This window comes from Palaemon carinicauda, chromosome 19 (genome assembly GCF_036898095.1).
Source record: "Palaemon carinicauda isolate YSFRI2023 chromosome 19, ASM3689809v2, whole genome shotgun sequence".
NCBI classification, from domain to species: domain Eukaryota; kingdom Metazoa; phylum Arthropoda; class Malacostraca; order Decapoda; family Palaemonidae; genus Palaemon; species Palaemon carinicauda.
Window position 1 is genome coordinate 13,095,092 of NC_090743.1, and position 17,666 is coordinate 13,112,757.

The window sequence follows — 17,666 nt, forward strand, 5'->3', positions numbered from 1 at the left end:
TCTGAGAGTGGATGTTCTCCTTGCTTTGGCAATCGCTCTGGCTGCCTCCTTCGAAAAGCCCCTAGCTCTTGAGAGTCTTTCGAAAGTCTGAAGGCAGTCAGACGAAGAGCGTGGAGGTTTGGGTGTACCTTCTTTACGTGAGGTAGACGTAGAAGGTTCACTCCTAGAGGAAGAGTCCTGGGAATGTCGACCAGCCATTGCAGTACCTCTAAGAACCATTCTCTCGCAGGCCAGAGCGGAGCCAACCAACGTCAGCCGTGTCCCTTTGCGAGAGGAGAACTTCTGAAGTACCCTGTTGACAATCTTGAACGGCGGGAATGCATACAGGTCGAGATGGAACCAATCCAGCAGAAAAGCATCCACGTGAACTGCTGCTGGGTCTGGAATCGGAGAACAATACAACAGGAGTCTCTAGGTTATCGAGGTAGCGAACAGATCTATGGTTGGCTGACCCCACAGGGCCCAAAGTCTGCTGCAAACATTCTTGTGAAGGGTCCACTCTGTGGGGATGACCTGACCCTTCCGGCTGAGGTGATCTGCCATGACATTCATACCGCCCTGAATGAACCTCGTTACCAGCGTGAGCTTTCGATCTTTAGACCAGATGAGGAGGTCCCTTGCGATCTAGAACAACTTCACGAAAGAGTCCCTCCCTGCTTGAAGATGTAAGCCAGGGCTGTGGTGTTGTCAGAGTCCACCTCCACCACTTTGTTAAGCTGGAGGGACTTGAAGTTTATCAAGGCCAGAAGAACCGCCAACAACTCCTTGCAATTGATGTGAAGTGTCCTTTGCTCCTGATTCCATGTTCCCGAGCATTCCTGTCCGTCCAAAGTCGCACCCCAGCCCGTGTCTGATGTGTCCGAGAGGAGACGGCGGTCGGGTTTCTGAACAGCCAAAGGTAGACTTCCTTGAGAAGAAAGCTGTTCTTACACCACGCGAGAGAAGACCTCCTCTCTTCGGAAACAGGAACTGAGACCGTCTCTAGCGTCATGTCCTTTATCCAGTGAGCAGCTAGATGATACTGAAGGGGGGGAGGTGGAGTCTCCCTAACACGATGAACAGGGCCAGCGATGAAAGTGTCCCTGTTAGACTCATCCACTACCTGACTGAGCATCGGTTCCTTCTCAGCATGCTCTGGATGCATTCTAGGGCTTGGAAGATCCTTGGGGCCGACGGAAAAGCCCGAAAAGCTCGACTCTGAAGATCCATACCCAGGGAGACAATGGTCTGGGATGGGATGAGCTGAGACTCCTCAAAATTGACCAGGAGGCCCAGTTCCTTGGTCAGATCCATAGTCCATCTGAGAATCTCCAGACAGCGACGACTTGTGGGAGCTCTTAAAAGCCAGTCGTCTGACGGAGCCGGACACAAGATCATGGTACTGCTGCACAGTCTGTGAACTGTCAACCATGGGGAAGCGAGGAAGTACAGTGACAACCCGAAGCTGTCTAGACTGTCTGGGTCGTACAGACAACTCCTTATCGGGTTGCTGAGGTTGCCGCACTGCGTCACAACAAGTCACTTCTGCTGGTTGTTGAACGTCTTCCCAGTGACACACTGACTCCGTAAACAAAAAATCCTTTAACAAGGACTAAGCTTGGACTGCATGTCTTGCAACACAGCTCAAGGTCTATGGGAGCAGGTGTGGTAACAGACGGGGTTAGTGACTGAAGTGGAACCATTACCTTCCCTGGAAGCATGTTATGCTTAAATAAAAGTCCATAGGAGGCTACGCAGCTAAAGGCTCCTCTCCAAATGACAGAGTCCTCAAGGGAATATCAGAAGGAGGGAGAAAAGCACTTTCTCATCTACAGGGACCATATCCGAGAAAAGCTAAGTTCTCTCAGTGAGGGTTTCAATGGTGCAAAAGCAGCAGACTAGAAGGCAACGTTATGAAACTGCTTGACAGTCTAGTGAGTTGGCAACAACCAAAGATGTGTGACTGAGAAGCATGCGGTAAGGTATGCAGAGCATGTTGTATGCAGAGCATGCTGTATGCAGAGCATGCTGTATGTAGAGCATGTTGAATGCAGAGCATGCTGTATGCAGAGCATGTTGTATGCAGAGCATGCTGAAAGCAGAGCATGCTGTATGCAGAGCATGTTGTATGCAGAGCATGCTGTATGCAGAGCATGCTGTATGTAGAGCATGTTGCATGGCGTGTAACATTTCTCAGAAATTCCATGACCAGTGCTAGAGTGAGTAATATCGCATTACCGTCCATTGAAAGTGCACGTGCCGAGGGAATTGATTTAGACTGTTTTGTTGATGAATTTGATAGCCGGCATGATAATCGTAGAATTAAGCTACACTAAATGTACTATAATCTACTTCACCTCAGGAAAGGGAAACTCGCCCTGTTGGCAACACTGCATTACCTCATGCATGCTTGCATGAGGTTTTAATATCAACATAATATTTACCTTACATTCATAACTCATGATTCATTTTTGTTTTGAAGATATTTTTGCCATATTATGCGATATTGTTAAAAATATATTGCAAGGAATACATATATATTTTTATATAAGTAATACAAATAACCTCCATTATCATAATGTTTGTGTAGGCATACATGTATATGATTACAAATGCAAGTTATGAAAGTAATGAGGTGTTATTTCCAAGTTGAATGGGAAGAGGCTCAAGTTGAGGAGAAAGTGGCAGATGCATGCGTTGAGGTGGCTGACTCATAGCATGAGGTTGCTGCCTCAAGAGTTGCGCTTGCTGTAAGGGTTGCGGATGCCAGTAGCAGGTTCCTGAGGAACGAGTTAAGGTTCCTGAGGTGTGAGCTGCGAGAGTTGAGGTAGCGGCTGCGCAGAACGCAGTTCTTGTCTCGCGAGTTGAGGTTCCTGAGGTGCTAGCCTAAGCTGCAGCGAGTGCTGAGGTGGCTGCCTCATTGATGGAAGAGGTTGTCGTACCTCAAGAGATTGTTGCCTCGCTGGTGGAACCGCAAGCGGAAGCGGAGGAAGTAAGGCATAAGATTCCTGCTCCCATTGCTGAGGTTGCCTTAAGGAAGGCGGAGGTTGCTGCACACCGCTGGTAACTGGCAACTCAGTACGCGGTAAGGTATCCTGAGGAACCTCAACATCGTACGCCTGGCAGACTGGACTGCGGTGAGGCGGAGCGATCGCAGGAGGAGGTGTAACCTTCTCAGCCTGACACTCACGCATTAAGACCGCAAGCTGTGACTGCATGGACTGCAGCAAAGTCATCTTGGGGTCGGCAGACGCTAAGGTCTGCTGAGGCAAAGCCTTAACAGAAGATGAGGTCTGTTGCGGCATCACCTTACCTCTCTTAGGTGTGCAGTCACCTGATGACTGCGGAGAGTCAGAGCTAACCCAATGACTGCATCCGGGTTGTTGAACTCTAGAGGTCTGGACTTTACGTTTAAGAGGTCTTGAGACCTGAGTCCAGCGTTATCTCCCCGAAATTTCTTCTGCAGACGAGTAAAATAAGGGCTCAATCGTCTGCGGGTGGGAGTGACGGTCTCTGTAAGACACGCCCGCAACCACCGAGGATACTTCTGTGCGCCGATCAAGGCCTGCCGAACCCTTTTGCCCTTCGACATTGCTTCTCCCCTGGGCTTGGGAGCTTGCAAGAGGTCCCGGACTGGGAGGACGACTGGCACGCAAGAAGTACCCTCACGCACAACACTGACACACTTTGCGCTAATCACTTATCACTTTTGAATTTCTGTTTGCACTTATTTCACTGAACTCGAAACTTTAAGTGGTTTGTACCTGAAACACGCAATTCTATCCTTCTTTAAAAGTTAGTAATTGCGAAAACAGAATTACAATGTAACAGAAAAATCTAATGAAAGATAAATAATTCAGTGGCTGGAAAGAGACTAAACACTAGATCAAATAAACTACGTTTAAAATCTCTCACCGCATAAAGCTTGAGAACAAGAATAAACTCTAGAAACGTTTACCTTCTTCCCCTAAAGAGACTAGGGAGAAGAGCAAAAACGATAACAACGTTACTCGCTTGAACGAAACGTTTATCCAGCTCTCTCTCCCTCCGTCTCTATCTCTCTCTCTCTCTCTCTCTCTCTAGACTTAGAACCTGAGAGAAGAGCCCAATCATATATACTCGTTAAAACATATTATTGTTAAAGGAAAAAAACTGAAAGATTTCCCAAATAAAAAGTTCCTTTATTAGAATTAAAACCATTAAGCTAAGAAAGAATGAACAAAACGTTATAAACGGTTTACTCTTACTGCAACGTGACACCGTGAAAATTCTCTCTCTATCGTAACGATAGAGCGCAAGTTGAACGTTCTGAACGTCAACAACTGCAGAGACAAAACAAAACGTTAGTTCAACTTTGAAACAGTACGAGACTATCAAAGAAATTCTTTCAAAAACATTAAAATAGCATAATATGTTAACAGGTAAAACCGAAATGACGGGCTCAATGTTAATTAACTTCGGTACAAGAAAAGACCGCCTACTATTAGGAAAGGTCGAATATAAACAAATATAAAAATTAATTTTAATAATTTTATAATAAAAGGAAGTTAATCGAAGAGGCCTATAAAAGGCGGAGAGATATAAAATAAATCTATAACTTTTGTTAAGCAAAATTAAGAAAGAGAGTCTATACTCTCTTAGACACCAACACTTCCGTCTAAGGGAAGGGTCGGCCATTTAAAGGTGAAAGAGAGTTCATACTCTCTTCGTCACCATAATTAATCAAATTAATTCCAAAAGCTAGCTAAGCTAATAATAGAACTTCCTGAATAGCGAAAGCTGAAATCTTAGAGCAATACTTCACCAAAAACCGTGAACAAGACTCCAAAATTATAAGCGTATCCATGAACGTCTTGCCGGAAGCACGACAGAGGAAAAATTGAAGTGGTGTCAACAAGAAGTACTGCAGTACCTGGCCACAGGTGGCGCTTGTGAGTACACCCCCCTCTTGTATAGCGATCGCTGGCGTATCCCTTCCGTAGAATTCTGTCGGGCAACAGAGTTGACAGCTACATGATTATCGGGTAAGTTTAATATTGAAAAATAAGGCATACTTTATATTATGATGTCCAAAACATGATACATATAATAAGTTACTTCTACCAGATTAATTCATTTAAATAATTTTTCATTAATCCCTTGTGTAGTTGTATTAAGTTGTGAAATGTTCATCTTAATCTTTCAGACATCATTATACAGTAGTTAATGATGGTGTAGTATTTACCCTGACATATTTAAAAAGACTGAAAGTAGAAGAGGGGAGGCATGTTGCAATTTAGTTTAGTAGAGGATTGGGAGAAGGAAAAGGGAATATGTATTTACAATACAAAAAATGAGAAGAAAGAAGATAGTTTAAAACACAGAGACAGAGCAGGCCATCTTTAGCCTACATTGTGGCTTCCTCTCCCTTCAACAAACCTTCTAATTCTTAAAAGTCTACAAATAAATGTGGGAAGGGAGTCAGGGGTGTTGGCATTATATAAAACTTCAATATTTCTTACTATACTTATGATATCTGTAAATGTATTGATTGTTAACCAAACCAATAGTAAGGCATATTATAGGGTGAGAGAAAATGAAGTAATCTTAAGCTAGCCTCATTACTCTGTAGACCTCGGTTGTGTTTGGCCTGCTTACCAATGGATGGGCTATGTAACCCCCGACAGGATAAAGACTACCATTCCATAAGTGTAGACTTGATTAGTGAGTATTTGTAAAATTATTTCATGGCACATAGATTAGAGATTCACCACTGAAAAGCCTCGCAAGTTGCTCCTGCAGTGGAACCACTGCTTTGAGCCAATTTTTATCAAATTCTTCTATCTAAATCTAAATTTACTATATACAGTATATGAACATTCTTACATTTTCTTTATCAATATCATTCTGAGACTAAACCGAAGATTTTATGGTATCTGTCCAGTAGTTTTAGATAATCAACAGTTTTTCATATTAAAAATATCTGGCACTCACTTTCACTACTCCTACAGTATTCATAGGTACACTTGTGGGACCAAGGCCTCATGCAATGCCGTTGCTATCTTTTGACTATAATAATACAGTTAATACAGAACAGATGACCAATTTTTGATGACTGTTTTCATTTGGAATCCAAAGGTTACTGTTCCATTTTACTGTGCCATAATTACAATACTAATGTTATAATCAGGATTATATTTTTTTTTATTTACAGAAGATTTATAAAATAATTCATGCCATGTGAATTATCACTGATGTATTTTTTTTTTTCCAAAATTACAGGATACATACATAAAAAAAATATTTAAAGTTAAAATAATATCTTGTGTTTAAATCTTGGATCTAAATTTGACTACAGTACATAAGAGGTCTGGGTATCACTGGTAGGCATACTCAGCGACTGAATTCTCGGTAAATTTAGAGCAATAGGAGAAAACAAGAATTTAATTATTTTATTATTAATCAGCAATTCATGGTTATGAGAGATAAAAAAATGGACTAGTAATGGTTTATTGAAATATGCTGGTTGAAATTGTTTTGGAAAAATTTTCAAAATATAAAATGAAACTGAAATATATTCGATTATGTTAGTTCCAACATCTTAACTAAAATTGCATTATAATGTAATAAGACCACACTGTTCATGGACAGAATCTGTAATGAGTGAGACAAGTGGGTGCTAGTGTAGTGTGTATCCTACCAGGATATTCAGAATGTAGCTTGTATCCTACTAAGTATTTAAGTGGGAAAGGCGGAAAACATAATAGTGTATAAATTTCTTTATTTAAAGAGTAATTCTTTAGATGGAAAAGGTAAAAAAGTATATTGTAGTGTTATATGAATTTTGGGATACATTCAAAAGGGCACAAAACCTATAGTCAATTTCTTTTAGCGATGCAGATTTGCACCGACTCGCAGCGGTGCCCTTTTAGCTCGGAAAAGTTTCCTGATCGCTGATTGGTTGGACGAGATAATTCTAACCAATCAGCGATCAGGAAAATTTTCCGAGCTAAAAGGGCACCGCTGCGAGTCGGTGCAAATCTCCCTCGATAAAAGAAATGGATTGTAGTAGTTCCCAGGTCACAGACCTATCCAGGAGGAAACCCACGGACCCCCTTCCCAGATCAAATGCCTAGCCGTGGTGCAAGCCCATCGGACATCCCTTAATCAGGTCACACAAACAAAGAGGAGTGAATATGTGTGAATCATATAATGTCAACAAACATATGAAAAATGGAGCCTTTGTTTATCAGCGGCCAGTTCCTCCAGTGTGCATAAAAAATGGGAATTCTCTTCACATTTTCTAGTCGTTCATTAAACATTTTTCTGCAAAACATCTACACAAGAACACCACCTAACTTGAACTTCCCCACGTAACCTAACCTACAAGCCGTGTCCCTACCTATTTTCCTAACGAGGGGGGGGGGGAAGGCTAACGCCCATCTGGGACCCCCTTTACACTGCCGTATTCTTAGCTTGCCGTCATCATACATAAAGGTGGCCGCTATCATACACTCCGGAAAAATATGTAATTTTCCATGCATTTATTATGTGGGCCAGAGAATAATGTATAAAAGAAGAAAAGGTTACTTATACCATAATTTATCGATTCCCAAGTAAATTTTCCTAAACTTAAGTAGGATACAAGCAACATTTGGTAGGAACAAGAAGTATGTGTAGGATACAAGCTACACTAGCACCGACAAGTGTTTGCCCACTGATACCCTCACTAGCTAAGGAGTGCATAAAGATATTTTCAAAGCTAAACTACTGTGGGCAAACATGAATAAACTTTTACAGATTGGTACTATCCTCAGACTATGGCCTATGAAGGAATTACCATGACATACATTAAGGTAGGTTAGACAACGTCTGATTGGAAAGTGATCCAACCTACTTTATTACCATGTTATAATAGCAATTCTTACCATTTTGATAGGTTAATCCTTCACCAACTATTATAAAGAATTCGTCAATTCTAAGAGAAAGACTGGAGTGTCGATAATATTTTGACAACTGTAAGAGTACAATCGTGAAATAGTAGTTTTGTAGAGTTGTTCTCTCTGTAACGGCTCTTTGAGAGTTGATTTAGATCATGGGCGAATATTCGTTGTACTGTACTGTAATGCGTATCAGTTGGAATTTCTTATATATATTATTATTCACTCAAAGTGGATTTTATTCTGCAATCTGAGATATTTCTATAGAAATCTGTCAACACTAAATTATCATATAAAAAATCTTACTGCAGTCCCCTTGAGGAACTAGATTTACAACACGTTAGCCATATCTTCTGTGTAAAATATGATGAAAATTGACATAGACTGTTTATATATGAATAGAAATGGTAATTTCCAGTTAATCTAATAATGTGGTCTTTGCTTGGAGAGATTAGCCAAAATATCTTACACCGAGAAGAGGGCTAATGTGTATTGGCTGAAATATAGTGAATAGTTTGATTTCATTCGTTTCTTTTACAGACCTTTTTAGCAAACAAACAAACAAACACACACACACACACACACACACACACACACACACACATGTATAGTGTGTGTGTATGTGGGTAAGACTATATACTGTATATATATATATATATATATATATATATATATATATATATATATATATATATATATATATATATATATATATATATATATATATATATTGTTTTAATCATAGTTATAGTTATAATTATACGGGTTGAAGCGCTAGAAATACCAGGACTATATTCTTATTGTTCATTCAAATCTCCTCAGCTTTCCTATGTTTCTTTTTATTTTAATAAGTACCGCATTATAAGAATTTCTATTTAGTGTCATGAAACTGCCCTTACTGAAGATTCGTTATATATATATATATATATATATATATATATATATATATATATATATATATATATATATATATATATATATATATATATATATATATATATATATATATATAACTCGATGTTTTGGTCAACTTCATTGATTGATGATTATGCTACCAGAAATATTAGTGGCCATAAGATACATAAAGATCTCTTACTCAACTAAAATTTTCTTACAAAGACTACCAAGAACGTAAAGGCAGATGTGTAATTAGTTCTCTGCACCATCTTGGGCAACTTTGGCTTATGCAGAAGTCTTTCTAGGAGCCTTTAGCCATTCATGTTTTCATTTTTGGTGGCATTCCTTTTCGATTCTCATCCTGCACCTTAAGATTTAAGATTTTTCTCGAAATGTGTGTGGGGCGAGTAGGAGTGGAGATGAAAGAGGAAATTCTAGATAATGGTCACTTCTAAATTCATATTTTAGCTGCCGAGTCGTGGATAACAGTTTTACATTAACAGCAGCTACTTCAAACACTTAACAGATGGCTTAAACAGTACCACACTAGACTTTATTGTATTTATTTTTCTGTCCAATATTTCTTTCACCTTGGTGTCTATGAACTAGCTTTCCTCTTTTTTTTATTCCCCTTTATAGACAGAAATAAACAAAAAGCTCTATCCAAACTTGCAGAAAATTATAAAATCAAGAAAAAAAGACTTAATAGATTTATTGAGAATACCTTTCGCTATATTGCTCTACATATTTTGTTGTAAAAATTGATATTTAAGAGAGCCAATGGATTTAGGGGATTCCAGTGCAACTCTTCCAAGCTTCCATCTTTCAGAAGCTTAAATGCTAATGAATACGACCTTATGTGTTTCATTGATGCGTCGTATAAGAAACTTCTTAAAGACCCCAAACTAGCAACGATTAATCAAAAGAAAATCCATATTGTTTTGGGGTAATCTTTGGTACTTTATTTAATTATAAATACATCGGTGAATTAGGATTATGCATTTATTTTTAAAATTTTTATCTAAATTAATCTTTTCAAACTTAAAAATTTTTCTAGGCTTTAAAATTATCACTAAGGTTTTTCATTTGAATGATATCGTGCGAGTTGCGACGGTGTTAGATTAGATTGTGTTCGGTAACTTCGGTTCTTATTATCTTGTTTTCAATTTAAACTAATATTTAATAGTGTAATAAAATGTTGTGTGCAGCTATTAAAGCATCTACTGCCATTGTCCTATATGTGATACTGTAATAACAAGGTATGTAAAGTTTATAATTCATTACAGTGTGCTCGGTGTAGGCCTAGCTTTGGTCTGCAGTGCAGAGTAGCAATGCGTTCCGTTGTTTCTTAGCCTGTAAATAAAGCTCCCAAAGTAATAGAAGAACTAATGTAAAGTAATAGACCAGAATTAATGTATACTATTTAAAGAAGTGTAGCATAAAGAATTTATAATCTCCAAGTATCCCTTAAATTTCTGTTGTTACCATGAATTATAACACATTGAAGTATCCTTACGTAGGTTAGCTCCTAGCATGGTCAGTGCCAATCATTACTTGGCATATATTAACACTAGTACCGGTGTAGCAGGAAATTTTTCCCCCCTGACTGAAATACCCCCCCCCCTCCCGGGAAAATTAGCCTAGAATCAATTTTCCCCCCGGGAAGAACAACCCGGGCTGTTATTCCGCCCGGGGGAATTTCAGCCCAAAGAGGTTTTGGTATTATTGTACTGTATTACAGGGCAATGTAACCTAGGAATGAAAACATTTTTTCTATAGAAAAAATTCTGCTCTCCGTAAATGACACTCGTTCCCGTCGCAAATTAATAGTTTCAGAAAAAAAATATATATATCCTACAATAATGGGGGATCCCCTGTGGGAACTCCGGGTTTTGGGTGGGGAAAACATACTGGGGAAATGGTATATAATGGTAAAACAAGCCTTTTCTTCTCTATACATTACCTTCTTGCATGGATAATAAACGGAGGAAAAGATAAAACAGTATAAGAGGATAAACTTTGGAGGTGCTGTTGCAAAGGCTATGTCTCATGAAAAAATGCGGTAATATTGAGCTGTGTCAATGTTAGCGTAACATGCTAACATTAGCAGTGTTTTTCATTTATTTTTTGTCATTCTACTTGTCGGTTGTAGTCACTCTCGTTCGTTCATTTGTACATAGCAGGTTTCGACCTTCTGCGCTAAAACCCCAACTCCTTGCGCATAGACTCCTCCTCCACCAATAGGATTTCTTCTTCCCTAGCCGTGAAATTGAACAATTCGACTTCACCTGCTTTATTCAAGTATATGTGTTGATCCAGTACAACTATACCATCCCTTTTATGTAATACCCTCGTAGACATATTACGTTTGACCCCAGTATTACATGTTTTATTATCCGATACCTTATAAAATCACCTCATTTTATATTCCCATTGAATCTTTCTATATTATTTTTATACATTTTGTTATTACCTTGTCACACTCCGATTTCACATAAATACTTGCTCTGGACAAGTTTCCCATTCTAGTTCATTCATGTTTACTCTCAAAACTCCATTGTTTTTTCGTAAACCAATCACAAACTCATATGTATGGAAAGTTTGCACAGGGGGTGGCGGTTAATATTTCCCAAACCCCTTCCCTTATCTCTTCAAGTGGTCTCTTCATACCCCTCCCAACAAATCCTTTTCCGTTGAAACCTTTGTCCTAGTCAGGTGTTTGTTATTTCAAGTGAGCTTTTTTTCGTATTTTGCAATGGAGGAAGTTATAGGTACTTGTAATGGCTGCAATATTCCATACCTAAAAGCATTTGCTAAATTTCATGCTGATTATTTTGATACGGCATCCAATGTTGATAATTTCCTTAAATCACACAATGTAATACCTCAACGTTTACAGTGCCCCAAGTGCCGTTCCTTCCTATCGTACAGGAAAGACATTCACGTATATTACTGCAATACCCAAACTAAGGTATCTAAAACCTAAAAGAAACACCGATCCGAGTCATAAAAAGTAAGTCATTCATTTCTTTAATTTTAATTTGCTCCGTAACCGAAATACAAACCACGCTATTTACAAAGGGTTACCTTTTAGCGTAGCTGAAATGGCGAGCCATTAGAATTTAACGAGGGTGTATTACCCCCGCGCTAGTTAGCGGGGGGGTAGGGGAGTGGTAGCTAGCTACCCCTCCTCCCCCTCACACACAGGTGAATACTCACTTTCACTTTTGGCTCGGACTGTGACCGACGTCTCTGTCTTGGTCCTCTCTTGGCAGCCATTGTTTGTTTTGTCTTTACTTAATCGCTTACTTTTCATTTACTCTATATATATGTAAACATGTTTTCATGTTTGTATATATATTTGAGTATAGAAATAAGTAAGTTTCCTTTTCAGATTTGTGTGTGTAGTGTACGATATCTACGTGGAGGCCTCGGCAGTTAGGCCACCACGGCGTAATTTTATGGGTGGCGATCGAGTTTGACTTATGTCTCTCTCTCTCTCTCTCTTGAGGTCGTTCACCCTTTTACTACGTTTTACTACGCCCTTGTAGCTTCCTTTCCGTGTGGGGGGTTGCTACGCCGTACGTTTGTCTCAATTAGTTATGAATCTAATTGTAGTTGTTTTTTGTAGAACGATTCCTTTCGGGGTTTTCGTTCTTTCTTTAGTGTTCATTCTTTTTTAAATTACATAATTACATAGTTACATAATTATAATTGTTATAATTCTGTTTTGGTTACAGCTCTCCTTCCGTGAGTGTAAGTGGTTGTGAGGGCACGTGCCTGTTGTGTAATTCTTGTTCCTTTCCCTCGGGATTCCTCTTCGGAGCCTTCCCGGGGGAATGAATGTGTACTAATATTATTTGTTTTATTTTTTTACTGTTACCGATCTAGTTCGTTTCTGTAATATGGCAACGGTGTGAGCTGTCTGGTTGAGTTCTGGGGATTCGGCTGTTGCTGCCTCCCCCCTTGTATTTTCGTCAGGGGCGTGTCTCCTTCTACTGGAAGTACTCCCGTGACGACGGACAGCTCTCTAGTTCATTTTAGAACTCTCAGGAGGCTTGCCTCCTTGGGCGGGTAACTTCCCTTCCGAGGGAAGTTTTTCCTGTCCAGGCTTGAGTTTTTATTCTTTTGGGGGGTTCTTCTCTTGCCGTTTTTTCGTGCGACTATGCTCTTGGTGCTGAGAGGTCGCACCTGCAGTTTCGCTCAAGGGGCTGGGCAACTGCAGGAGCTCCTCTTCGGAGGATTGCTCCTTTTAGGTCACTGGCTGACCAGTCTCTTCCACGAAGTGTTTCTCTTTCGTTCGCGAGAGGGTACACTCATAGAGACTCCTCTTCGGAGGTTTCTTCTGTTGCTGTTGCTGTTGGCCTCCCTTGCCGTAAGGCCCACCGTCCGCCTCGTCGTAAGGGTCTCTCATCTCCCTATAAGGGTGCTTGAGGCGCCTTTTTGGATCTCCGTTTGCAGCCTACAACTCCTTTTTCTCGATCTTCCGCCTTGGTGCAGATGGACAGCAGTCTGATCTCGTCTTCCGACGGGCAACGGTCTTCCCGACGGATAACGGTCTTCCCGACGGACAGCGGTTTTCCGACGGACAACGGTCTTCCCGACGGAGAGCGGTTTTCCGACGGACATCAGTCTCCCGGCGGACAACGATCCCTTCGGGGCAAAGGGTTGCCCCCACGGGGGTTCTTCCCTTGCGTGTCAGGGTTTCCCTGCGCGCCCTTCTGCTGTGTTCTTTCCTGCTCCTGCTCAGTGTTAGCACACAGGCGCTCTTCTGCTCATCAGCGCTCTCCTGTTCGTTAGCGCTTTCAAGATGATCATCCCTGCGGTTCCTGTTACGCGCCCTGTGCGCCCACGTTCGCCCTCGCGATCTAGAACTTCGGTTCAGGTCGGGGTCAAGGACTCTTCTTCTTTGCGCAGGCTTCCACGCGTAGCCTTCTGCTCGTCAGCGATCATCAGCTCGCCAGCGATCACCTGTCTCTCGGCGATCCGGAGATCGCCCACGTGTGTTACAGCGGGCACGCCAACGTTCTCCAACACTTCTGAAGGAACATGGTTCGCCAGCTACTAGTTCACCTGTGCTGATCGCCATCGCGCGACCCTCAACTGCGGATGCTGATCGCCATCGCGCGACCCTCAACTGCGGATGCTGATCGCCATCGCGCCACCGCCCACCTGCGGATGCTGATCGCCATCGCGCGACCGCCCACCTGCGGATGCTGATCGCCATCGCGCCACCGCCCACCTGCGGATGCTGATCGCCATCGCGCCACCGCCCACCTGCGGATGCTGATCGCCATCGCGCCACCGCCCACCTGCGGATGCTGATCGCCATCGCGCGACCGCCCACCTGCGGATGCTGATCGCCATCGCGCGACCGCCCACCTGCGGATGCTGATCGCCATCGCGCGACCGCCCACCTGCGGATGCTGATCGCCATCGCGCGACCGCCCACCTGCGGATGCTGATCGCCATCGCGCGACCGCCCACCTGCACAGGCTGCTGATCGCCATCGCGCGACCGCCCACCTGCACAGGCTGCTGATCGCCATCGCGCGACCGCCCACCTGCACAGGCTGCTGATCGCCATCGCGCGACCGCCCACCTGCACAGGCTGCTGATCGCCATCGCGCGACCGCCCACCTGCACAGGCTGCTGATCGCCATCGCGCGACCGCCCACCTGCACAGGCTGCTGATCGCCATCGCGCGACCGCCCACCTGCACAGGCTGCTGATCGCCATCGCGCGACCGCCCACCTGCACAGGCTGCTGATCGCCATCGCGCGACCGCCCACCTGCACAGGCTGCTGATCGCCATCGCGCGACCGCCCACCTGCACAGGCTGCTGATCGCCATCGCGCGACCGCCCACCTGCACAGGCTGCTGATCGCCATCGCGCGACCGCCCACCTGCACAGGCTGCTGATCGCCATCGCGCGACCGCCCACCTGCACAGGCTGCTGATCGCCATCGCGCGACCGCCCACCTGCACAGGCTGCTGATCGCCATCGCGCGACCGCCCACCTGCACAGGCTGCTGATCGCCATCGCGCGACCGCCCACCTGCACAGGCTGCTGATCGCCATCGCGCGACCGCCCACCTGCACAGGCTGCTGATCGCCATCGCGCGACCGCCCACCTGCACAGGCTGCTGATCGCCATCGCGCGACCGCCCACCTGCACAGGCTGCTGATCGCCATCGCGCGACCGCCCACCTGCACAGGCTGCTGATCGCCATCGCGCGACCGCCCACCTGCACAGGCTGCTGATCGCCATCGCGCGACCGCCCACCTGCACAGGCTGCTGATCGCCATCGCGCGACCGCCCACCTGCACAGGCTGCTGATCGCCATCGCGCGACCGCCCACCTGCACAGGCTGCTGATCGCCATCGCGCGACCGCCCACCTGCACAGGCTGCTGATCGCCATCGCGCGACCGCCCACCTGCACAGGCTGCTGATCGCCATCGCGCGACCGCCCACCTGCACAGGCTGCTGATCGCCATCGCGCGACCGCCCACCTGCACAGGCTGCTGATCGCCATCGCGCGACCGCCCACCTGCACAGGCTGCTGATCGCCATCGCGCGACCGCCCACCTGCACAGGCTGCTGATCGCCATCGCGCGACCGCCCACCTGCACAGGCTGCTGATCGCCATCGCGCGACCGCCCACCTGCACAGGCTGCTGATCGCCATCGCGCGACCGCCCACCTGCACAGGCTGCTGATCGCCATCGCGCGACCGCCCACCTGCACAGGCTGCTGATCGCCATCGCGCGACCGCCCACCTGCACAGGCTGCTGATCGCCATCGCGCGACCGCCCACCTGCACAGGCTGCTGATCGCCATCGCGCGACCGCCCACCTGCACAGGCTGCTGATCGCCATCGCGCGACCGCCCACCTGCACAGGCTGCTGATCGCCATCGCGCGACCGCCCACCTGCACAGGCTGCTGATCGCCATCGCGCGACCGCCCACCTGCACAGGCTGCTGATCGCCATCGCGCGACCGCCCACCTGCACAGGCTGCTGATCGCCATCGCGCGACCGCCCACCTGCACAGGCTGCTGATCGCCATCGCGCGACCGCCCACCTGCACAGGCTGCTGATCGCCATCGCGCGACCGCCCACCTGCACAGGCTGCTGATCGCCATCGCGCGACCGCCCACCTGCACAGGCTGCTGATCGCCATCGCGCGACCGCCCACCTGCACAGGCTGCTGATCGCCATCGCGCGACCGCCCACCTGCACAGGCTGCTGATCGCCATCGCGCGACCGCCCACCTGCACAGGCTGCTGATCGCCATCGCGCGACCGCCCACCTGCACAGGCTGCTGATCGCCATCGCGCGACCGCCCACCTGCACAGGCTGCTGATCGCCATCGCGCGACCGCCCACCTGCACAGGCTGCTGATCGCCATCGCGCGACCGCCCACCTGCACAGGCTGCTGATCGCCATCGCGCGACCGCCCACCTGCACAGGCTGCTGATCGCCATCGCGCGACCGCCCACCTGCACAGGCTGCTGATCGCCATCGCGCGACCGCCCACCTGCACAGGCTGCTGATCGCCATCGCGCGACCGCCCACCTGCACAGGCTGCTGATCGCCATCGCGCGACCGCCCACCTGCACAGGCTGCTGATCGCCATCGCGCGACCGCCCACCTGCACAGGCTGCTGATCGCCATCGCGCGACCGCCCACCTGCACAGGCTGCTGATCGCCATCGCGCGACCGCCCACCTGCACAGGCTGCTGATCGCCATCGCGCGACCGCCCACCTGCACAGGCTGCTGATCGCCATCGCGCGACCGCCCACCTGCACAGGCTGCTGATCGCCATCGCGCGACCGCCCACCTGCACAGGCTGCTGATCGCCATCGCGCGACCGCCCACCTGCACAGGCTGCTGATCGCCATCGCGCGACCGCCCACCTGCACAGGCTGCTGATCGCCATCGCGCGACCGCCCACCTGCACAGGCTGCTGATCGCCATCGCGCGACCGCCCACCTGCACAGGCTGCTGATCGCCATCGCGCGACCGCCCACCTGCACAGGCTGCTGATCGCCATCGCGCGACCGCCCACCTGCACAGGCTGCTCGCGATCGCTCACCTTCGCATACTGCTCGCGATCGCTCACCTTCGCATACTGCTCGCGATCGCTCACCTTCGCATACTGCTCGCGATCGCTCACCTTCGCATACTGCTCGCCAACGCACGATCGTTCACCTGCGCATACTGCTCGACCATCGCGTCGGCATAACACAACGCGCCATCGCCAACCTGCGCATTAGCGCTCACCAGCTCACCACCGATCGCTTGTTGATCCATATCGCCAGCGGTCTTCCTCGCCCACGCGGCAGCGCGTTTTCTCGCCATCGCGCTAACGCTTGCGTTCGCCGCCTCAGACTCGCTCTCATCCACCTGCCCACCCTCACGACCGCTTGCCTGCGCGCCCGCTCGCCTGCGCGCCCGCGCGACCACTCGCCCGCGCGACCACTCGCCCGCGCGTCCACACGCCCACGTGCTTGCACGTCTACGCTCATGCTCTCCAATGTTCGCCCACGCGAGATTCTGTTACCACATCCTCCGAGCCTTCCTTTCGGTTGACTGTGGCAAGACTGAGGAGAGTCGCAGTACCTGTTCTCAGTCAAGCAGAGCTTTCAGCCCTACCTTGGAACGTTTCCTAGTTCTCCTTTCCTCATTGACCCGTCTATAGTCCGAACGGTCGCCTCAGGATAAGTTCCATGTGGGGCGATCCAAGTTCCGGTGGCTTCAGGCAATGTTTAACCGGACTCCCTGGCCCTAGGGGACCAGCGGAACTATTAGACCTGCAATGGGTGTTGACCTATGGAGCCTCTTGATGGTAGTGGATATTCTCGTCCT

General features: G+C 46.7%; 1 protein-coding gene across 1 annotated transcript in view; it reads right to left on the reverse strand.

Annotated features, from left to right (window-relative positions):
* The window catches only part of LOC137658140 (coiled-coil domain-containing protein 130 homolog), a 31,054-nt gene extending 23,028 nt beyond the window's left edge, over window positions 1–8,026 (reverse strand). Inside the window, exon 1 of the mRNA XM_068392824.1 lies at window positions 7,887–8,026. Coding sequence (XP_068248925.1) covers window positions 7,887–7,889 — 3 coding nt within the window. The 5' untranslated portion in view covers window positions 7,890–8,026. The remainder of the gene's footprint in view (window positions 1–7,886) is intronic.
* Window positions 8,027–17,666: the final 9,640 nt, after the last annotated feature.